Here is a 25,045-nt window from a genome sequence, read left to right as displayed (position 1 = left end):
CGCCCACCTGACCACTCTGCCTGTCCCTGACCCTGAGCCTGCCTGCCGTCCAGTACCTTTGCTCCTACTCTGGATTATCGACCCCTGCTTGCCTTGACCTGTCGTTTGCCTGCCCCTTCACACAGTCTGCACTTGGGTCTTACCTTGATACCTGATAGTACCGGTACCCCCTGTATATAGCCTTGCTATTGTTATTTTACTGCTGCTCTTTAATGATTTCTTACTAGTATTTCTTACTTTTTAAAGGTATTTTTCTTAAAACTGCATGGTTGGTTAAGGGCTTGTAAGTAAACATTTCACTGTAAGGTCTACTACACCTGTTGTATTCGGCGCATGTGACAAACATTTGATCTGATTTGGATATTCAGAATGTTCCCTGAAACAACCACTTCATATAAAGAGGTGTGGAGGGGCAGAGCGATGGGGCATGACGGTAAACACTATATTGTGGTACAGTATAACTGGGAGCAGGAAGATCAATCAACCATTCGAAGGGAAGGAAGTATTCTGATTCATAAGTCGTTTAGACACCGATCTGGGTGTAGATACAGTTAAGCGAGAGCATACAGTTCCCAGCAGAAACACAGTCCATTCACAGCTCTAATAGAATAACAACACTCCACGGACGGGAAAATAAGAGCACAATTGGCAAGATTAATTCCACCTCAGGTCATCTTGATTGATTCGACTGAAGGCAGATTTTGTTCTTGGCATCATGCCACAGCATTCACATCCTTTGATGTTACGGTTGACATTGCATCTTATAACACTGGGGGGTCTGTAAGAAGCATTATGGATTCCATAATGATGTCCTTAAAGGGATTGTTCACCCAAATAACAAATGTGCATCTTATTTTTAAGGTAGCATACGATTAATGAATTAGCAATTTGGATGAATTTCCCTTAAAGGACTGTTTCAAACTAGAGGCAGTTTCCCCTATAAACAAAAATACAGTATATAATGAAAATCACAGGGAGGAAGGATTTCCTTGCTCCTCGTCAGTCATTCAGTCAGTGGGTTTGGTACATAAGGTTCTATGACACATGTCAAACTCATTCCACGGAGGGCCGAGTGTCTGCGGGTTTACGCTGCTCCCTTGGACCTGATTGATGAATTAAGGTCACTAATTAGTAAGGGACTCAACTCACTTGGTTGTTTAGGGCTTAATTGAAAGGAAAAAACAAAAACCAGCAGACATAAGGCCCTCCGTGGAATGAGTTTGACACCCTTGTAGACTATAGTGAGACAACAGATTGTACTCAGCAGTGGTTGTTGCCTGACCGTAGGAGGAGATAATGTACCTGTTCCTCTTTAGTGTAGAGCTGAAAGCACTCGTCCAGGGTACAATTGTGCTGCTGGACGTGCTGCTGATGCTGGCCTCTCACACTCTCAGCATCCTTCACCACCTCCTCCTGTATGTTCCCAAACAGGCTGCAGGAGACCGACCACACGCAGACAGACAGACAGACAGATAGTTGGGAACATGCACAGAGAGAGAAAGAGGCTGCCAGGCATTAATAAAATAAGGCATGTGCAGCAGCATACATACTGTTTTATTATTACAGTTGGTCTACAATAATTCAGGGCTAGAAAGTTTTAGACTGTCACTGAGATTGACTGACCAGTCTTTGATTCTGTGTTCCCACTCGATGATGAGCTTCACATGGGGCGGTCCTCCTGAGCCACAGAGATTAAGAGCTCTGGGAACAAAAGGGTCAAAGGTCATCAGATTAGCAAAGTAAAACTTCAGCATAATCCCCTACTGTCCATCTATTATTCAGGTGGTATGTACATTTTGTTATGGTGCTTTTCCATTGAGTCTTACCCTCCTCACCAGTGGGCCACCAGTGTTTTATGTTAATGTAGGCCAGTGTTTCCCAAACTAGGGGTTGCAACCCCATGTGGGGGTCTCCAGATTTGAAGATGGGGTCACAAGAGAAACTCTGGGGGAAAATCCTGCTTGGTTCATAGAACTGGGGTTATGTCAGTAACCTCCGGTAGCCACTACATTTACATTTACATTTAAGTCATTTAGCAGACGCTCTTATCCAGAGCGACTTACAAATTGGATGTGGTTGTAATAAACAGACAGGTTTCTGTTTTCTTCCAACAAATGTGGCTCTATCCTTTGAACGGTTTAAGATACAAAATATTATGACCCCTTCACATGTGTGTCACATGTGTGTCTGTTTCCCTCTACAATGCCCACAAGCCTTATTAGAACAGAGTGGACAAGATCAGGCACTAAATCAGGGGAAAAGAACATCATCAATGACTGTTATTTTCTGTACAGAAGATCATAGAAAATGATTACTGTCAAAAGTATTATCAGACTGATTTGTAATAGATTGTCATAGCCCCAATGAAATAAGTAAACATTGGCCGTTGATTTTATCACTTTTCTTTTTACATGGTGGGGTCATAAAAAATGTTAATATCAAAATAGGGTCGCGGGGCAAACCAGTTTGGGGACCTCTGATGTAAACTCTAGCGCTGTTGTGTTTCCATTAGGAGTGTGGCACTAAAGACTTATTTGCGAGCAGAATCATCAAGCTCTGCATCATTCAAGAATAATGTTGTTTTGCGAGAAGGTGTTAAAGTTCAGAATTAGCCATCATGTAAATGCCAGCTGAAAAGTACCCAGGGCTTTGCCGTGGCTCCAAGTCAGAGCAGAGCCATGGCCTCGTGCCAGCCCACATAGATGGAAACAGAAAAGTCTGAGCCTTTTGGGTAAAACACTGGAGTAAATCCCCATTGGAAATGCAGCATAGAGACCTTTTCAGAGGGCCTTTGTGCAGCAGCATGTATTTATAGACTCTGTACAGCCACTAGGTGTCAGCAGGACCTAACAATTAAACATCCACCACACTGGGATTCAAAAAAAGGAGCAGATCATGGATTTGGAGATAGTGCTTTCAGAAGTGTGTTTTCAGAGGCTGAATAAACAGAATATCCACAAACTATTCACACAACAACATATGTTTAAAGGACAATCGATGGTAGGAAAGTAGTTGAAGAAAAAAGGATTGCCCGCAACTGTGGTATGCTCCCATGGTGATTTAATCAGACGCACAATAAAGATGACCTTTTGATCCGAGTTGGATCTTCGGCAGGTCAAGAAAGTAGTTAAACATGAGCTTTTCATTCAGAGTCTGTATTAACGCTACTGTAGGCCCCATGAAACCTGGACAGCATTGGATATCATCATGTTGGGGTCCTTTCCCTTTCCTTTCCTAAAGCATGTTATGAATCAGATTGATTTAATGTAAAAGTCTAGTTTTATGTGCTTTACCAAACCCTAACAGTTAAAACAATGCATGAGGCTATTCTTGGTGTGATAGAGCCCCACCAGAAACCCAGCTCCCGGGTCAGTTTTAAATAGGAAATAAATGGTAGGTGGGATTTTAAACAATTTGTGACAGATTAATTGGGGATTTTCCTTAATGCTAGTTATTCATGAGCAGTAGAAGAGGTGGAATGGGGACAATACAGAGAAACAATTTATTTTTCAGTCTCTACTACAATGGAGCGTGTTTTCTTGACTCAAAACGTCTGTGACAGTTGTGCTTTTATAATGGCCTCGAGAGATCCATCCAGTCTCAAAAGGACTCAATTATACAGTATTTGAATTCAGAAATATCTCTCAGAGCAGCTGGCAAGATTGTCTACAGTTTTCTTGGCAGAGAGTAGAATAGTAAGTTCACTATCACAATGTCTATGACTGTATACATCTTGTGCTCTGGGGGTCCTTCAGGTAAAACTACATTATATTCTGGGCTGAGAGTCAATCAAAGCCAGCTGAACTCTACAAGCGAACACTTCAAACAGAATTTCATTACACAGTGATCCCCATGGCTACGGGGTGCCTCTCAGTATGAGCCCCGGAGATTTCAGATCTGTAGAGACAGTACATGTATCTCTCCACATGCTATAGCTGCTTTCATTTACCACCATCACAGCTACTATTATGACTCTACACAGCCCTGGCCGTGATGAAGGCTGGCTATGGACACCCACAAAATAGCAACAGGATAAATGCATCTATACTGGTCAAAGGAGCGAAGTGGAATAGCAGACAAACTATATGCTGGAAGAAGAATGTTCCTTCCTATCACTTTATTTGCCAAAGTAAAGGAAAGCTATTGATTGAAATGCTAAATGTTTTTACTGATGGTGTTGTTGAAGGTTAAAAAAAAAAGAATCACATAAACCTTTTAGGGGCACTGGTGCAGCAATATTACTGAAATATCAATACATGAATGGGTCTTGTAGCACCATCATCAAATAAAAGTGTTCTGAATACTGTGCACACATGCACTTTAAAAGCACCACGCCCCCCAGCAACCATTCAAATGGACGAATGGACATTTCTAAGCAACTTGAGGAATTCTGCCTTAATAAAGCACCCTTTAAAATAGCAATTAGCTTCCACAGAATGTAAACCATTAGGCACCCTCTCCTGAAAAGGAACCTTACAAAATGGCTGCATATTTCACTGCTGTAAGAAATGGGCATTACATAATCCACAACACAGTATGGATTGCCTCTCAGTAAAGAACTACCCATACTAAATGTAGAGGGAAGAAACTGTGGTTTTGACACGTTACTCTTGAAATGCTTGGAAGACTTGCTTGAACACCTCTACTGCTTCACTTTAGCTTGATGAAGCGCCTGTTCGCGGCCTTACCTTCTCATCTCACTACCTAACTGTCTGACACGCAGACGCTTAGGTAGCTACAGTATGTGGCCTGCAGAGGCTGTCTGTCTCACCTGTTCACTGCTGGGTGGTAGAGCGGCCGTCCATCCTGGGGGGAGAGGTAGCTGTAGGACGCTGATCCTGCCACCACACGGATCTTAAACAGCACTCTTGCATTCTGCAAGACGACCACAGGTGAAAAATGATGATTATTGAATGAATCAATATTGGCATTGCTACTGGAGTTAGGAGCAGGGACTAGAGTAATATACAACTATGAGTGTACAGTATAATCAGGGATCCCACTGGTCTTGGTGGACTTGCATATGGTGATTGATAGCACAGTTCTTTGAATCCTAATTTGATGAATGCAATACCCTCTAAAATCCTGTCTGCACAGGACAGATCAAGGTTTGTAGTCAGTAAAAAGTGCCCTATCATCTGATGTGGAGGTTGAATAATGATTTGTAAAGGCAACATCCCCCAGCAATAATATTCTTCGAATTGGCTCTGTTTGTTACGATCAAAACCGCACGGCAAGTCTAGGTCCAAAAGGCTTCTTAACAGCTTCTACCCCCAAGCCATAAGACTCCTTAACAGCTAATCAAATGGCTACACAGACTACTTGCTTTGTCCCTCCCCCTCTTTTACACTGCTGCTACTCTCTGTTTATTATCTATGCATAGTCACTTTAACTCTACCTACATGTTCCTATTACCTCAATTACCTCGACTAACCTGTGCCCCCGCACATTGACTCTGTACCGGTACCCCCTGTATATAGCCTCCACATTGACTCTGTACCGGTACCCCCTGTATATAGCCTCCACATTGACTCTGTACTGGTACCGCCTGTATATAGTCTCCACATTGACTCTGTACCGGTACCCCCTGTATATAGCCTCCACATTGACTCTGTACTGGTACCCCCTGTATATAACCTCCACATTGACTCTGTACTGGTACCCCCTGTATATAGCCTCCACATTGACTCTGTACTGGCACCCTCTGTATATAGCCTCCACATTGACTCTGTACTGGTACCCCCTGTATATAGCCTCCACATTGACTCTGTACTGGCACCCTCTGTATATAGCCTCCACATTGACTCTGTACTGGTACCCCCTGTATATAGCCTCCACATTGACTCTGTACTGGTACCCCCTGTATATAGCCTCGCTACTGTTATTTTACTGCTGCTCTATTTTTTTACTTAACACTTATTTTTCTTAAAACTGCATTGTTGGTTACGGTCTTGTAAATAAGCATTACACCTGTTGTATATATGCCATTTAGCAGACGCTTTTATCCAAAGCGACTTACAGTCATGTGTGCATACATTCTATGTATGGGTGGTCCCGGGGATCGAACCCACTACCCTGGCGTTACAAGCGCCATGCTCTACCAACTGAGCTACAGAAGGACCATTGTATTCGGCACATGTGACAAATAACATTTGATTTGATTGGCTTGAGAAAACACAAAAAGAGATTACGAAAAAGTTGTATGGCTTAGACAGAAAAATAGAGAAAATAACCAACAGCTAATGGGCTTTAAATACTGCCACCAGAGAGAAGATGAGCAACCAAGCATTCAAATCAATACATTGGAGAGTTCATAGTTCCAAACCATAGTTCCAAAGCATCTGAATCTTTTTGATAGGCTTGGGGCCCTGCACCAAACTTGGAGGATGCTAGGAAAGGGTGGGTCTTTCCAAATGAATCATCATTAAGGTTTGTGTTAGTTTTCACCTCATCTCCGTGAGATATACAGGAGAAACTGTTTACTGAGAACTGTTCTAGTTTGGAAGGTACTACCAGGAACACAACCAATAAAAATATATATATTCTGCCTGGTTCCAAAGTTTCACAGGTTAATTTCGATGTGAAACACCCAATAATCCCAAAGATAATCACCCTCCTTATGCTTGTTTTGATTGCATTTGAAAAATCGAGAAAAAAAAGGTGTTTTTTTACTCAGAGACCTGCTGGGATTGGATGTTCTGGAGTGCTTTGCAGAAAATGAAATTGATTTCCTCTCCTTCAAATGAATTCCTGTGAGTTGCTGGCCAGATTCCAGGATAAACAACAACACTGATTCTTGTGAAGAGGAGAGAACCAAAAAATAGGTGGTGAAGGCATTATGTAAGTAGGAGAACACTGAACCGACTCGTCCTGAAAGGGTTGAAACACTACAGTCCTGAAAATACTGTAAATATTGCAAAGATGTGCAAGGTATGTCCTATTTCTACGAAGGCTGTTGCTGCGAGTGTGAAAATGTTGACTTTCCATGTCAGAAACAAACTAAAGTAAATTAATCAGTTAATAACATAATAGCATGGCTTTGAAATCCATTAGGCGTAAATCATATAAGATTGACAAAACCTTTCCATTATTATAGCAGGATAATAAAGGATGGTTGCTGTTTCTCCAGTCATCCTGATGGGGGCAGCTCCCATCTGTCCAAACAGCCCTCTCAGGGTTTGCTTAACACTTAAAAATAAAAATTCCCACCAAAACAATATTTTAGTATTATTTTCATTAGTCCATTGTTAATACAGTCCCAGAATCTTTTGCATGTCAGTAGTCAAGTTTTAAAGAAGCAAAGTGTCACTTGGCACATCACCATGATGATGTGGAACATGGTTATTCTGACTTTCAGGGGTGGTCAGAAGGGGTGGTCCCACATTTTCAGATATTGTACTGTTGCTGGTGGTCTGAAGGGTTGTGTTCCCACCCATACGGGACATGTACTTGAAACGGTGCCTGAGGAAGTCCAGCAGCATCGTCAAGGATCCCTCACACCCCAGACATGAGCTGTTCACTCCCTTACCGTCCGTCAGATGGTATCAAAGCATACGGTCTGACACCAAGAGGCTCAGAGAGGGTTTCTAGTTTTTACCCCCTTTTTCTCCCCAATTTCGATCTTGTCTCATCGCTACAACTCCCCAACGGGTTCGGGAGGCGAAGGTCGAGTAATGCGTCCTCCGAAACATGACCCGCCAAACCGTGCTTCTTAACACACGCACACACACACACACACACACATCCCAATTGCTGCTATCAGACTCTCATTTACTATCGCTAATACTGCACAACTTCAACACTTCCCCCCTAATCCCCCCTTTCTCTGATACATGTTTAGATATTGGACTATAAATTGTGCTTTCCTGTATTATACTTATTCTAAAATGTTTATTCTATTTTCCTGAGCCAATTACTTTTTGTTCTTATTGTTATCTATAATTATTTCTTATTGTTGTTGCATTGTCCAGAAGGAACCTGCAAGTAAGCATTTTGTTGTTGCCATGTGTATCCTGTACATATGACTAATAAAACTTGAAACTTGAGGGAACGGGAAAATGGATGTCCTTTAATGGATGTCCTTTAATGGATGTCCTTTAATGGGTGTCCTTTAATGGGTGTCCTTTAATGGGTGTCCTTTAATGGGTGTCCTTTAATGGGTGTCCTTTAATGGGTGTCCTTTAATGGGTGTCCTTTAATGGATGTCCTTTAATGGGTGTCCTTTAATGGGTGTCCTTTAATGGGTGTCCTTTAATGGGTGTCCTTTAATGGGTGTCCTTTAATGGATGTCCTTTAATGGATGTCCTTTAATGGATGTCCTTTAATGGATGTCCTTTAATGGATGTCCTTTAATGGATGTCCTTTAATGGATTGCCAAAAGGGGGAGCCACTACTCCTCTACTCCTCTTGATGCATTTGGATTGACATTATTTTATGAACAAAATTGAAACGATGAAAAAAGACAAATCTTTGCAAAGGTATACAGAATGACAATACTAACGAGGAATTATATGTCAAAAGCTGCTATGGGACTGTACATTAGGATGCCGTGTGGGCATACAGCTCAACACGGACCTGTCATGGGGTAACCTAGAATAAAGATACTAGATCTAAAATCTAGGACGTCGGGGGAATAACCAGACCTCATAAAGGAATCTATGAGGCCTGCAGTTTGTCTAAATACCCTAGAGAGTCTTGAAGAGGGTTTTTCTATATTTGTGTTCAACCTGAGATAGCGAACACAGAACACATTAAGTGCTCGTATGACTCTACTCCAGCTGAAATGCCAGAATGGTTTCAAATGGAAGAAGAATGGATTTCCCACTGGCTCACACTGTCATCTATAAATGCATGTGTAAAGCAGCTACATATTTGAGGTCCTAGTGTTTATTGCATTACCCTCTGGCAGCTTTCCGTCTCAGATGGTTTTTGTGAACGCATTCACTTAGAATACCTCAACCTTCCCAAAGCCTTCAAAGTGAATTACCTGTCAAAAGCTTGAAACGAAAGATGACAAAAGTGGACCTGAAATTTGTTTTCCTCTCATCTAGTACTTAGCCACTTTGTTTAAGCCCTGTTTTCTGCTTAGCATGATAGACTTGTGTCTACATGCAAAGACCACCCATGCCACACACAGATACAGTATATACCCGTGTGTGTGTGTGCATCCCACCCACTGCGGGCTGCAGTCTAAGAATGTGTGAAAAGCACTGGTGTGTGTGTGAAGCAGAATGAGGCTCAGCTCAGGTGTGTGTGTATGTGCGTGTGTGACAGGTGTGTGAGAAGGTATGAGTAAGTGAGAGGGAAAATGAACAAATAAGCAACAACGTTTGTGTCACGCCCTGGTCGAAGTATTTTGTGTTTTTCTTCATGTATTTGGTCAGGCCAGGGTGTGACATGGGTTTTTGTATGTGGTGTGTAGCTTAGTGGGATTGTAGCTTAGTGGGGTGTTCTAGGAGAGTCTATGGCTGTCTGAAGTGGTTCTCAATCAGAGGCAGGTGTTTATCGTTGTCTCTGATTGGGAACCATATTTAGGCAGCCATATTCTTTGGTTGTATTGTGGGTGATTGTCCTTAGTGTCTTGACGTCCTTAGTCTGTGTTAGTTTGCACCGGTTTAGGCTGTTTCGGTTTTCATTACGTTTTGTTGAGTTTTTGTATTGATTCGTGTTTACGTTGTTTAAATAAACATGAATCGCAATCGACACGTTGCAGTTTGGTCCGACTCTCCTTCACCATATGAAAACCGTGACAGTTTGGTCTGGCTCTGAGTAATGTCACACCCTGTCAGAATGACTGCTGTGTAGATAGGAAGAAAAACACAGCTAAAACTCAACACCACGCAACACTACACCTCTGAGCTTCTACCTGTTTCAGCCAGAACGCTGCAAGAGGAGACCAAACGATACTGAATTAGACACAATAGTTGTTATAGTAGCACACACACTCCAAGAGAAAATCATTGCTTTCAGTTTCTTTCAGTCTTAAATCTACCTGGTTTAATTACTGCTTGTGAGAACATTATGATTTGGTAGAGAGCAACACTATTTACACGTGAGAATAATGTTCTGATGCTTTCCCATTACAATCTAAGCACTGACGGATTTCACCTTAATCCCTCACGTATTACCATAACATCATCTGTCTGATCATCTGTCTGGAACATGGTCTGTCTCTGTGTGACAAATATCCATTCTCCATTCCACATTTACAAATCTACTCATCTCCCGTATTGCATCTTCAATTAAATCTCATCAGTTCCCCATCCTTACAGAGTGTGTCACTGTGAGGACATCATGTAGGGTCATAAATTACAGCTGTGAGTCTGAGCCACAGCCTGCTCAAGGAGGGGTGCTGTTATTCTCTAATTATACACAGTCACCAACACCATGTCATCTGAATGGTGAGCGTAGCATACGTAGCATGTCACCCTGTCTGTTCTAGTGAGCAGCTCCATGCTGACTGAGATGTCAGGCAACGGAGAGGCAACATCAGGATCCAATGAGACAGACTGACTGGCTTACTGCCACTCTGCTGCTATTGGACTCCATTGCTGTGGTCTAAAATTAGATACGGGTAGAAAATCCACTTTTGGAAGTAAGTGATTGCTGCCATAAACCACAGGTTGACTCGTATCTGTCCTTTCAAGCTCTAGAGAATTGTATTTTTTTGGCAAACCATACATTTGGATGTCTCTCTCTTGGCTGAGGTAAGCTCCTTACACTGATTTTGTAAGCTAGACTTTAATTAAATAGCCAACTGGAGGTTTAAAAAAGGACAGGATAAATCCAATAGAGAATTACTGAGAGTTTAACACTCTTTCATTCTTCCTTCATGGCATCTCTGTCTCTCCTTCTCCCTTCACGGAATGCGAACCTGTCATTTTTTTTCTCTCCCTAAAACATCAGGACCCTTTAGTAAACAGACAGACAGGCATGTAGTCTGGTGGCCATGCAGCCGCCTGACAGTCAGACACTAACTGGAAAGCTGTTTAGCAACATGATTAACATCATGCTATGCTGCGCTGAACCGCAATCAGAGGTCACACAGCTGGGCGCATTTAAGCAGACTGTTTTTTTTTGCAATTGTATCATTACATGTTTGTCCGATGTTCTGCAGTTGTCCCAACAAAGGTGGAGACAATGCAAACAAGCCACTTGGTTTGGATCTTCCAGCAAGACAATACCCCCAAGCACACATCAACATCTACAAAGAAATTAATTGGCCACAAAATCAATATTTTGTAATGGCCATCTCAGTCTCCAGACTGAGGGCAGTCCATAAGCACAGACAAAGGTTATTAAGGATCCAAATGGATTCTGTATGGAGGAAGGGTCTAAGATCCCTCCCAATATGTTCTCCAACTCATAGAAGGCTCAGTGCCGTTATCCTCGCAAGGTGAGGAATTGAAAGGTATTGAAAACAGTGGTGTCAATAATTTAGACGCCCAACTTTTTGAGAAAAAACATTACTTGTTAGACAAAATCATTTTTTTCTGAGCAATTGTATTAGTATAAAATAATATTATAAAAAAAATGTAGCATACAATATAGCTCAATATTTGATTTATTTATTTTATACAGTAATTTTTGCTCATCTTTATCAAGGGGGTCAATGATTTCAAACCTGACTGTATATGCACATACCGTAAGGTAGTTTTGGTTCGGTGTTTTTTTTATACTCAAGAGGTAGCCCATACTGCACTAGAAGACAAGGCATAGAGAGATATGACAGGCAGAAAACACACTAGCCCAGGGTTAAAGGTTAGCGTTGGAGAGTCACTGAGCCATTAGCTGTGTGTCAGCTATGGTCTTCCAGTGTTGTACCTGGGCCTGTGCTCCGTTGATCATCAGGTAGTAGAGCTTGCTGAGGATGCTCTGCTGCAGCTGGTCCCAGGAGATGGAGCGGTCCTCCCTCATCAGGAACGGAGGTCCAAACCTGAGGAGCAGATGGGAACACATGATGACCATTCAGTCAGAAGAGATAGGATCTTAGACAGTTATCAATGGGATACGTGAAGTGAACTGATCAAAAAATGCAATTTCATTGATGAGGATGTTTATGGTCAACTAACATTTCATTGACCTAAATGACTGTTTATTCAATGTACAGTGAGTGAAAGAGTAGAGTACACACCCTGCATTCAATTCTCACACTGTCATATAGGCAGAACCACACTAGCCCTGCTTAGGTCGCTGGTTTCTCACTAGTCTTCAGGCCCCCTTCACCTATCGTCACGGATGACACTCAACCTATTTAATCACCATTATACCAGAGCTCTGCATCAGAGCTGAAGGATCACATTATGCCTTCATTAAACGGTACCTCAGATTAAGGCCATGTCTCTGTCATAAACTCCTCATCTCTAACTGGGAGAGGCTGAGGCTCACACACATCATTGAGAGATTCGTCACAGGGTTAATCAAGTTGCATCTCAACGATCTATCAAATTAAGATTAAATATTTTCCTCAGTGTACGTCAATCTGGCAGGTAACACGACCCAGAGCTGAATATTTTGTGAATATTTAGCAAATATTTCTCTGGCCTTAACTACAAAATTTTGCTTGATTAGGTCAACGTGAAAGTGCACGAACCCTATAAAAATGTATTTCTCATCTGAGTCTTAAAGTAAAATATTGATTCTGTTTAAATTCAATACTCATCATAGTTTCATGAAGGGTTGTCCGATTAACTCATGGAAACCATGTAGATACTCAAGGTACATTAAGTTATCACTAACACTCTTCAACATTGTTACCATTAATGTCATTGTCCTCCATTCAACATACTGTACTTTCCACGGGTTGTTGTGTAATTGCAGATCCACATTCTATGGTCACTATGAGCAACAGCTGCAACAACCAGGACATAAAGAGATACAACAAAAAAAGCCTTTCATTTTCTGTGCTTTGAGGTGTTTGTTCCTTTATTTTCAGGACTTGGTATGCTGTAAGATTGGAAGTATGTCAAATTGGCTTACAGACGTGTCCATGTTCATCCCACAATGATCTCCACACAGTCTGTGGTGCCTCCGAGGCACCGTTTTAGCAGTAGCCTTGTAAAGTATTGAGCTACTACAACAGTCTTGTGAGTTGTCTCTGAAGCAATGGTGTGCTTTATTTGTCTTAGTGTACACAGAGAAGACAGCAAGAAACAAATTGTCCACTCAGACTGATGGATTTAAGATGTGAGTGTTGATCGTCAGATGATTGCTCTGATAGTTTTGTGTGGGATCATCCATCTAAAACAAAGGCAGCTGTGAGGACTAGCGCATGGCCAAGCCTGCCAACGTCATAACCAAGGCAGCAGAATGGAGCGTAGCTGGGGTAGTGGTGCGATAACAATCCAAAGACATACTACAGAAATACACAGAATTAGCTCCATTGAAACAGACCTTTTCAGAGGACAATTTCACAAATATTTTCTGAAGAAATGAATCGTCATGATAATTAACCCCTGATTAACTAAGAGTAGCACACACAGCTTTAAGAGGGTGCATAAATTATAAAGTTTACACAGGTCAAAATTGAATAATTTGGGTTCATCTCAGGGCAAGAGCCTAAAAAACAACAACCAGCTAGCACATAACGTTCTGAGAACCATATGTTTTTTTAGAGCTTGGTGAGAGCGTGGTTTTCCTATGGTTATTTTGTATACAACCTTCCCACAACTTTCTGGGAAACTGGAACATTCTCAGCACATTTAAGGAACTTGACAAAACTTAATTTCCTTGGTATTTCATTACTTTAACAGAAAGTTTCCTAAAAGTTCAAACATGTTTACATTTAATTTCAATTCTGGTAATGTTCTACTGTAGGAACATTGTTCAACTGGTTTGACATTGGGAATATTCTCAAATAGTTCAGAGAACATTAAAAAAAATGTTATAAGTACTTCAGCATAATGTTTCATCATGGTTCTATCTAAAGTCATGTTCTCTAATTGTTCCAAGAATGTTAAGAAACAATGTTCTTCTGTGGGAATTTCTGTACATTAGCATAACCTTTCCTACAGGTTTCATCATGGTTCTATTTAAAGTCATGTTCTCACATTTTTCAGAGGGAGGCTTACAAAAACTTTCCATAAAAACCACAGAAAACTAGTAACGTTTAGAGAACTTTCTACGAATGTTATTTAAAAACATATATATTCTGTTCTCAGCATAAAAAAAACTCTATCCTCTATCTTGTTAAGTATGTTCAGGTGCGTTGGCCACACCCACTCATTGGCCTGATCATAATGAGTGTTTGTTTCAGATGAAATGGAGTATGTTTGAATAGACTAAAATTAATAGCTTGTATTTTGTATGCGTAAAAAAACATGGCATGCTAGCTCAATCCTGGTGGCGCAGTGGACTAATTCCATGGATAGAGAAAAGAAGATTATATACTGGACAAAAAGCTTATTTCTCTCAAATTTTGTGAACACATTTGTTTACATCCCTGTTCGTGAACATTTCTCCTTTCCTAAAATAATCCATTGACCTGACAGGTGTGGCATATCAAGAAGCTGATTAAACAACATGATCATTACACAGCAGTACCTTGTGCTGGGGACAATTAAAGGCCACTCTAAAATGCGCAATTGTGTCACAACACAATGCCACAGATGTCTCAAGATTTGAGGGAGTGTGCAATTGGCATGCTGACTGCAGGTATGTCCACCAGGGATTTTGCCAGAGAATTGAATGTTCATTTGTCTACCATAAGCTGCCTCCAACATCATTTTAGAGAATTTGACAATATGTCCAACCAGCTTCACAACCGCAAACCACATGTAACCACGCCAGACCAGGACCTCCACATCCAGCTTCTTCACCTGTGGGATTGTCTGAGAACAGCCTCCCGGACAACTGATAAAACTGAGGAGTATTTCTGAAAGTTTGAAAGGAAGTTATTCAAAAACCTCAAAATAACATATAATTTCTGTTCTCAGAGCATTAATAAAATCTCCCAGTAAAACTTTCAAGGAACCAGAGTAAAACATTCTCAGAACCTCCTTGCAACCTAAAAATAAATGTTCCCAGAACAGGCGAAATGTTCCCTTCTGTTCTCAGAACGTTGAAAAAACATTCCTTTTTACCAGTCACAAAACGTATGGCTTTGTTCCCAACCATTGTGAAACCAAAAACATACGTTCACTAACCCACAACTTCCAAGGAACCACATTTTCTAGCTGCGTCTTTGGAATAAATTGCAAAAATAATGCAGAGCTCATATCTCTTAATAATAATTTCATGCTTATGGCAAGGTCAGATTTATTTTCATCTTTCATTTCAGACCAAAACAAATGAGAAAGTTATTTGATCCAAAAACCATCTGACACTTGTGATAAGATCATCCAATGGAGACTATGAAATGTGTCAGAATTCCCACTGATCCGCATCGCATCTCTCTCCTCAACAGGCAGTTTGTCTGCATGGAAATAAGACTCAGCATCAATATGGGTCACATTATGATTTGTTTGTCCTGTCCCACACTGTGCATAATGATGGGTTCACTAGGAAAGAAACATCTAAGCAAATGCAAAATACATTAAATCAATATGGGTGAGGTGGCCTGCTACAAACAGGACTGGATTTCAGACTATAATGTCTAGCAATATGGCTTTGAACAATCTCAGCGAGGAACTCACATCTAAAGCATGCCGTGTCCAGAGATGATATGGATTAGACAGCAAGCTCTTAGCTCTTTTACTACGTTATATGGAATTGTTTTAAGGTCATACCAAGGATAATTTAGCTATTTGATCTAGAATTTTATTTGGCCTTACTGCTATTAGCCCATACAAATGCTTTTAATAACAGATTCACTACTTGGAACAACAGATAGTGCCCAACAAATTCCAAAGGAAGTTTTCGGAAATGTCTGTCCTGCATCTATGATAGGTAATTTAACCCCTTAATTTTGGCACTGAACAGTCTCCATATATACTGTAATTCCATTATTTTTTTCAACTGGTACCGGGAGACCTTCAGACAACTCTTGTTGTGGGCAACTGACACGTACGTGAGAGTCTCAGCTTTCAAGAGGGGTCATATTAGTGTGTAGACCACCAAACTGCTCAGACGCAACAGACAGAAGCTGGCAAATCGGCTGTACCGAATTCAGATGAATTCCAAGACATGTGTAGGGGTCGTAGAGCAAAACGGACAACACCATCGTGCTCGTGAAAGTCTCATGTTTTGTTCGGACGCTACAGACGATTTTGTGAGAAGACCGATTGTCGCTCTAGTGCTTTTACCTATCACTGCAGATGCGGATGGGTGACACCGGCGGAGACGCATCCAATGCAAAATGACTGACATCTCTAGTTTAAACTAATGTTTTATTATACTAATTAGATTCATCAAGAAGGTCTTCAAAAATATATTCACTCACTTCGGAGTTGACGGTTAAACAAAGCAATGACACTGAAATTAAAATTTCACACTGTGCTGGTTAGAGGAATGTAACTGCAAACCTATTCCCTGTAGGACAATAAGAAAAAGACAAAGAGTGCAATCCACATGTCATTTTCTCTGCACACAAATATCTTCACCCTTCACCTGATGAGACAGAGACAGGTCTGAGCCCACTTGGGCACACACTGGTTGAATCAACATTGTTTAAAGGTAATTTCTCAACATATTGTGGCGTGGAATAAACCTGGAAATACATTGGATTAAAAAAATAAAATGTAAAAAAGTCAACCAGTACTGTTTTCATCTCATTTCAACCAACATTGAAATTAGGGTAAGACTTCAACTTAAATACATTGACTTAACTTGACTAACAGGTGCTTACATCAATCTAATTTCAACATAATCATCAGAACTATGTATACGTTGAAATTGCGTTGAAACCTCTAGTTATTTTCTTCCTATATTGAAATTGTTGCATTTTAGATTTGATTGGACATATTTTATTTTATATTGTTTCAATATCAGTGCGATCAAGTCCACCATCCAGATGCCTACCTCTGTGTACCCTGCTAAGCTTGGGAAACAAGCTGTGTTCGTTTCAGCTGAGCTGTCATGTCAACACATTTAGACATTGATCAGCTTTCATACTCCTTTGTGTAGACTACCTAAATAACATAGAATAGTTGACAGTAATTCCTCTTACTTCTCATACCCAAGCTGTATGTGAAAGTCAATTCAGAGTGAGTTTGGGTTTGTAGGCTACATTGACATCTGATTTGCCCAACAAAGGACACCATCATTTCAACGTGTAACTAGGTATACTGTCATTCATCCATGGTTGATTGGATTTTGTGAAGTTTAGAAGTAGTTACCATTAGCCCTATAAATAGGATTTCAAATACATTATAATAATAAAACAATTTTACCTTTGGATATTGTCTTGTATATGAAGGACGGTTGGTTGATTTAAAAAAACATTTTGTTATTAAAATGTTGGATTCACGTCTCCATCTCAACAAAAATGAGTTTACAGTGTTGACACTAATATGCGAGAATAATATTTTTTTGTGAACCAATGTTTCATTTTGGCGTTATAATAAGGTTGGCAACAAAATGGAAAATCGTTGTGGATATGTGTTGCAGCTCAAATCGACTACAAAATCCACATGCAATGCTTTCTTTATGGGCTGGCTAGGTAGCTAGCTATCAAACAAGAAAACATAGCTACACACAATAATACCAATATCAGCATGTGCAGTAGCTAGTATGCTGTAAAATCGGCTGAAAAAACTGCACTATCAATTTAGGAGTCTAAAATCTCAGCATGTTCAACCTGTAGATCGATGTGCCCCACATAGTGGAGTCTGACATTCTCAACTGCAGATATACTTTTGAGGAGATGGGAAACGTTGCACATGCTATGTCTATGGTACAGGCCGGTGTATTCTGGGCGATCTGGGACAAGGAACGCTCTCCTATAAGGAGTGAATATCTTCACCCTTCCCCTGTCAATTGAGCGCTATCTTAAAAATCAACACTAGCACTAATTTCGTCAACAAGAAGTACAAAATTACAAATATTTCCAAGATGTGAGATAATTAACTTGCTACCTGTAATATCGTATAGCTTTGGAATCGTGACATTACGTGCTTTAGATGAAAATAGGCACATTTCTCGACATATACACTGACTTTGAGAAGGGATTGCGTGACTATAAGTTTCGCAACCGTGTGACATAGCATGACAACGTCAACGCGAATGCTCGACAGTCTGCTGGGTGGGGCGTTATACGTTCCTGCATTCCTTTCTTTCATATCTCTGGCAAAGGCACCATGCAATGCACCCTGGATTTACAACCCAAGAGGCAGACAAATAGGGAAAATGGGCTAGACCCTCTGTTAAATAAAACATTTCTCTAGGTAGGAATATTGCAAAAATATAACCAATGGCTCATTTAAGAGAAGACATCGTCCCGTGTTATGACATCGGCCAGTATTGAAATCTAACATGTATGATAGACGTTTTCACCATCTAAAAGTCCTATTCCAGTGTAGTGAGAGTGACTTTACCACAGTGCTACGTCATACCAGACGGATGTCTGCCTGCTTGAACGCCAATAACTCAGATACACATGAAAACATGAAAGGACCCAGGGAATTGATAGAACATCACTCAGGGATGCACAAAAACTATATAACATTCAAAATGGGTGAACCTTTCCTGTTTTACACATGTTTTTATGTTTACAACTCTGGTTGAAATGAGATGAAAACAGTACTGGTTGATTACTTTTTTCAAATCCAATGTATTTTCCAAGTTGAGTCCACATCACAATACGTTGACAAATTATGTTGAAACAACGTTGATTGGTTGTGAAGTTTGACATCTGACACCAGTGTGTGGTGCCCAGTGGGAGGGTTAATCAGCAATGTTGAAGCATGGTAGAATGCTGAGAGACACTAAGCCTTCTGGATGGGATTGGATTTCTCATATCCGACTCCGTGAGGTCTCCTGAGCGAGTATTGATCCCTCCACTGCTGTCGGGCTGGATGTCTGATGGATTACTCCATCGTGTCAGATGTCAAACTTCACAACCATTCAGTTGGAGACTCGCATCTCAATTAGATTGACAAGAAACTCTTAGAGGCTGTGACTCATTGACTGTGGCTCATTCAACTGTCACATGAGATAGTAGAGGCCTTTCTGTGCTGCATATGTGCTTCCCAATGTACATTACAGTCGTGAGATGTTTTCATGCTGGCCCAAAGTCGAATGAAAAGCCTATATTTAGAAATTACTCATGACCTTATGTTATAACTGTAACTTTCTCTTTCACTTCTGAGTGACAGTATGAAGAGGTGAACAACACCAACCGCCCCTTAGATCCCAGAGTGTGTTTGAAACAGTCACCTAACCTGACAGCCTGCTGGGCATTCCAGGCGGCATTGCACACCAGCAACAGGATCTTCACTGGCACACCATGGTTCAGGAACTCTGTTGACAAAGTTCCGGATGGAGGTAACCTTTGACCTTCGGGCCCGGAGGAGTATGGTGAGGACGGCAGGCTGTGGTGGTACCCTGCAGGAGAGGAAGAAAGAGGGAGGAGACAAGGGGGGAGTGAAGGAAAGTTAAATATAATACTTGGCGAGACATTCTATTTGGGGAGGAGTGAACCAGAAGGGAGAACAGATGGAGCGGGCGCTGCAGACTCTCCCAGCAGGATGGTCTTATCTGATGAAGCTTTTCACTCCTGGTGGGTGCCAGCACTTCTCACCAGCTAACTTCTCTTCCCTCACACTGTGGAGTGTGACTGAGAAAAAGCCTGATGAAATTACAGCACTCACAGACATTAGCAGATGCTGTGTTACCAACCCACTAACCTCATCCCCAGGCTATTGCGCACAGCGCATATAAGCCTGGGATATCAACCACTCAAAGTTGTCCTTAGTGGGAGTGACCATGGAATTATATGCCAGTGATTCTATGGCAAAGTATTTGTCATCATTTCATTTTAGCGAATCACATGTGCTTGTGGTGTGGTGTGCTTGTGGTGCTCTGTGCTTGTGATGTACTAGCATAAGGGGGAGGGTTAGGGGGAAGGTGTTGTGGGAGATGATTGGTTGGTAGATTAGTTAGATTAAGCCAATGCCTATGTGCCAGGAGTTTCTCCCAGCTCTATGATTTGGCCAAGTTTGATGCGCTGGTCCACCAGACTCTACGCACATTTGTGCAGGAGTGTCTGGGAACGAGATTACCAACCTACAGACAATGCCAACCTTTCAGGCGGCACTGGCTCCCCAAAACACTTGGTGATAAATCACATGGTAAATAGGACTGTAGACAGAAACGAGCAGCTATTGATTGGCCCAGAGACAGTTTTCTCCCAAAACCACAGCGTTGTATTAAACACTGCTGTTTACACCCATCCAGCTCACAATGAATCATTGCCAACAGTGAATGTCACGCTTGAAGGTCCCAAAGCCGCCAAATATCCCACCATTCAATCCAGCCACACCACAGGTCTAATACCAGGATATAGGAGAGTGAAGGAATGCATGGAAACAAAGACCTATTCAATATCAATCAGACACTTCATGTAAACAGCTCTGATATGATAGAGCCCTGACCCGAGAGTGAACATAATGAGGAAGAGTATTACTGCCCTTCATTTATTCATGTTCAACTAATGAAGCAGCTGATCGAACTCTTCAATCATGCTCTGCAATTTACATAAGTGTTGACCTCTGATCGCTGTGAGGATGATTTATGTAAAGAAGCCCTTCTTTAATGACTGTTGAAACCTTCAGAATTAAAATCAAATCAAATGTATTTATATAGCCCTTCTTACATCAGCTGATATCTCAAAGTGCTGTACAGAAACCCAGCCTAAAACCCCAAACAGCAAGCAAGCAATCCCTAGAAAGGCCAAAACCTAAGAAGAAACCTAGAGAGGAACCAGGCTGTGAGGAGTGGCCAGTCCTCTTCTGGCTGTGCCGAATTCAGCAGAGGTCACCTCATGGACTGTCCCCACGTGATTGATGCTAGGTGGGAGGAGTACTCTCATCAGTCATTATATCAAAGTGTATTTCTTTATATTTGGAAATGTATTCAGAAATGTATTGTTTCAAGACATCTCCCCCAAGGTCTTTTCACTGGTCATTAAATTACAACCAGTTTCCTACCTTTAGGTTGATGTCAGTTTTTCAGAATGACGGAGGGAGAGTGTCAAAATAGCCCACGGCAGATTCCTGTAGATACACAGAAACTTCAACTTGTACACACACGCACGCACACAAATGTAATTTAATATGCCTGTTGATTGTAGTCTCCTGTCATGAGTGATATGACTCTCTATAAGATAATGGAATAGTTGTGTATTCACTTTCCTGTAGTCTAGGGTTACGTCTGAGAAACATTTTAATTTTCAATTCCCTGACAGATGTGAAGGACAGGATGAGCCTGCCTGAACACTGTGAAAGCCAGTAATTAAACTCCTCTGCTCTCAAAGAGATCCACTTCAATGACTGGATTAGCATGGTCAGTTGTTGACTGGTTCTGAGAAAGCCGTAAAGCCCTATAGCGAAGACAGACACCAAACTGACCACATACCGAGACTGAGACGTCAGTGATTACTAGGGCGGTGGCGGTCATGAAATTTTGTCAGCCGGTGATTGTCAAGCAAATAACTGCCGGTCTCACGGAAATTGACCGTTAATTAACATAAACACATTCAGCATCTCCTGGCTTCCACACAGCCTATAAGCCACTGATACAGACCTTTGGAACATCTACATTTTAAAAGTCTATTAAATCCATAGCCTACACCATCACAATAAATCCATGTAATATAGCCTACACCATCACAATAAATCCATGTAATATAGCCTACACCATCACAATAAATCCATTATGTATTTTAGACAGGTCTAAAGAAACAGGATATGAAGAAAATGTAGTCTATTTCAGAAGAACAGAATAGCATACCCTTTGTCCTTATGTTCGGTCCTGATCTGGCTATGCCATATGGCTGTGGGCTACACTAGTTCATTTAGCAGACAAGATTCGCTTAGAATTTCGTGGCATTATTTCATAGTATGAATAAAATCGAAAATATATTTTCTCTAAAGGATTTCTGAGGGAGCGCGCACATCCGGCTATTCAGTGTTGAGCGGTTAACAAGGAAACAGGTCTTCCTAAATGCTTAATTTAGAGTTATTTATGCAACTTTAGTTGTGATCAAAACATATAGAACAACGTTTGTATTTTTAATACAACACTGCATGATGCCACTAATAATGACTTGAAAAAAGTCACATGAAAGGCATGAGCTCTGCATTGTCATTTGCGCAGGCTGTGCACATTTAATCAAATCAAATGTTATTCGTCACATGCCCCGAATACAACAGGTGTAGACCTAACAGTGAAATGTTGACTTACGAGCCCTTAACCAACAATGCAGTTTAAAAAAATACAGATAAGAATAAGAAATAAAAGTAACAAGTAATTAAAGAACAGCAGTAAAATAACAATAGCGAGAATATATACAGGGTGTACCGGTACACATTCAATGTACATGTAGGTAGAGTTATTAAAGTGATGATAGATGATAACAACAGAGATTAGCAGTGGTGTAAAAGAGGGGGGGCAATGCAAATATTCTGGGTAGTCATTTGATTAGATGTTCAGGTGCCTTATGGCTTGGGGGTAGAAGCTGTTTAGAAGCTTCTTGGTCCTAGACTTAGCACTTCGGTACCGCTTGCCGTGCGGTAGCAGAGAGAACAGTCTAAGACTAGGGTGGCTGGAGTCTTTGACAACTTTTAGGGCCTTTCTCTGACACAGCCTGGTATAGAGGTCCTGGATGGCAGGAAGCTTGGCCCCGGTGATGTACTGGGCCATACGCACTACCCTCTGTAGTGCCTTGCTGTTGGAGGCGGAGCAGTTGCCATACCATGCAGTGATGCAACCCGTCAGGATGCAGCTGTAGAACCTTTTGAGGATCTGAGAACCCATGCCAAATCTTTTCAGTCTCCTGAGGGGGAATAGGTTTTGTCGTGCCCTCTTCACGACTGTCTTGGTGTGCTTGGACCATGTTAGTTTGTTGGTGATGTGGACACCAAGGAACTTGAAGCTCTCAACCTGCTCCACTGCAGCCCCGTCGATGAGAATGGGGGTGTGCTCGGTCCACTTTTTCCTGTTGTCCACAATCATCTCCTTTGTCTTGATCACGTTGAGGGAGAGGTTGTTGTCCTGGCACAACACGAGGGAGAGGTTGTTGTCCTGGCACCACACGACCTCCTCCCTATAGACTGTCTCTCATTCACAATTTGACAAGCACTTGATAATGCCTCGGATTTCTTGCCGTCATCCCCTTTGTTTGGCCGTAATTCCCCTAAAAAAATCCATGTCTTTTGAGGCCAGTGGCCATTGTGCCCTTGGGGTGAATATAATAATTATAATTCCCTTCTCCCGGTTGCATGCTCTGAAACACCTCTCACTCTCATGGCTCTCTCAGATAGCTCAACTTATTTGCCAATAACCGTCACGTGATCTATCTCACCTGTCTTTGTGATTGTCTCCACCCCCCTCCAGGTGTTGCCCATCTTCCCCATTATCCCCTGTGTATTTATACCTGTGTTCTCTGTTTGTCTGTTGCCAGTTCATCTTGTTTGTTCAAGTCAACCAGCGTTTTATCTCTCTCTTTTCTCACCCTCCTGGTTTTGACCCTTGCCTGTCCTGTCTGACCACTCCGCCTGCCCCTGACCCTACCTGCGGCCCGGTACAGTTGCCCCACCTCTGGTTTACTATGCATGCCTGCCTTGCCTGTCTATTAGCTGCCCCTGCTGGTAAATTAACATATTGTTTATTCGACGTGGTCTGCGTCTGGGTCTTACATTCATACTTGATAGTGATCGGATCTTTTTCTCAAGCTACAAGTGAAGACAGACAAATCAGGGACGCCAATTCCGACTCGCACATTGAAGATATTAGAAGAACTGTCCATATTTATTTTTCGAGTAGGCCTAATGAACAGCAAAAGCACTAGCTTATGTCAATCTACTATCCCCCATAATACAAAAGTTGACCAATTCTATTCTGTGCGAGAAATAAATATTCCAAACATAGTCTGGGACAATTGTGGGATGCAATAGATCCCAAATGAATACAACCACTAGCATCCAAAAACATTTAAGCATTGAGGCTGACGCAACTGATCAGAATGTTTAGCTTAAAATATTGATAAACATTTAGGCTATTTCTTCACATTATAAGAGCAGTAAAGTGCACACAGCAGAAGGCTATACGCGCGAATGTTCCAAAATGCAATCAATTAGCGGGAAAAACACCATTGTCAAAAGTGTGATTGAGCATGTAAGGTGAATTGTTATGGTGACAATGATCTTCCCCAAACTTGAAACTCACGCACTGCATACAGTATGTATGCGAGTTAGGCTCTACACCCCTTATAAAGCACATTAATGTGCTTCATTTAAAAAAAAGTTATTTGGCCACTTTAGTTGTGATACAAACCGTATCAAAAAATATAGGCCTATGGACTAAGTAAGCTACATGAGGTGCGAGACTTTGATTTGAAAAAGAAAAAAAAAAGAAAAAAAGGCACGAGCTGTTTCTTGCCTTGCTGCACATCTTTCACAAGTGATAATATATCATTCACAAGTGATAGGCTAATATAGTCACCCATCAGACTGTTCTTGATTTAATTGATTTAATTTTGTCTTTACATATACGAAATAATATATATATATGTGTGAGATTTGTTTTGATTTAGAATGGACCATTATCATGCACCGGTCTCAAAACAGGGGCAGGGGGGAAACGGACGTCATCTATGCACTTAAATAACGAGTGGAGGGCACTTCTCCCGTAGTTAATTTTCATGCCAGCCAGGTAGGATATACTCCTGTTGTAAAGAGAAGAAATTTGCTTATATTAGGAAGGTTGAGAAATAAATATAGTAGGCCTAGCCTATAGAAAGCTGATGGGAACCTCCTCTTTTAATAGCCATCACTCTGTTTTAGCACACAATTGCATAGCCTCAAGATATGATCGACAACATGAGCTCATGGCCTCTCATGAAGTGTTTGATTAGATTTTTGATTACATTTGCATTGATGTCAGAGTGATT

At 41.3% G+C, this 25,045-nt stretch overlaps 1 protein-coding gene across 1 annotated transcript in view; it reads right to left on the bottom strand.

Moving 5' to 3' along the window:
• LOC118364664 (ubiquitin carboxyl-terminal hydrolase 43-like) overlaps positions 1 to 25,045 on the bottom strand; it is a 98,907-nt gene that overhangs the window by 20,182 nt on the left and 53,680 nt on the right. Inside the window, exons 7-12 of the mRNA XM_052490277.1 lie at positions 19,317 to 19,479; positions 11,824 to 11,935; positions 4,772 to 4,875; positions 1,624 to 1,701; positions 1,278 to 1,432; positions 1,150 to 1,163 (exon numbers count right to left, since the gene is read on the bottom strand). Coding sequence (XP_052346237.1) covers positions 1,150 to 1,163; positions 1,278 to 1,432; positions 1,624 to 1,701; positions 4,772 to 4,875; positions 11,824 to 11,935; positions 19,317 to 19,479 — 626 coding nt within the window. The remainder of the gene's footprint in view (positions 1 to 1,149; positions 1,164 to 1,277; positions 1,433 to 1,623; positions 1,702 to 4,771; positions 4,876 to 11,823; positions 11,936 to 19,316; positions 19,480 to 25,045) is intronic.

The sequence above is a fragment of the Oncorhynchus keta genome, chromosome 32 (assembly GCF_023373465.1).
Source record: "Oncorhynchus keta strain PuntledgeMale-10-30-2019 chromosome 32, Oket_V2, whole genome shotgun sequence".
NCBI lineage: Eukaryota > Metazoa > Chordata > Actinopteri > Salmoniformes > Salmonidae > Oncorhynchus > Oncorhynchus keta.
Note: the sequence above shows the minus strand (reverse complement) of the source record. Positions and strands in the feature narration are given on the sequence as shown.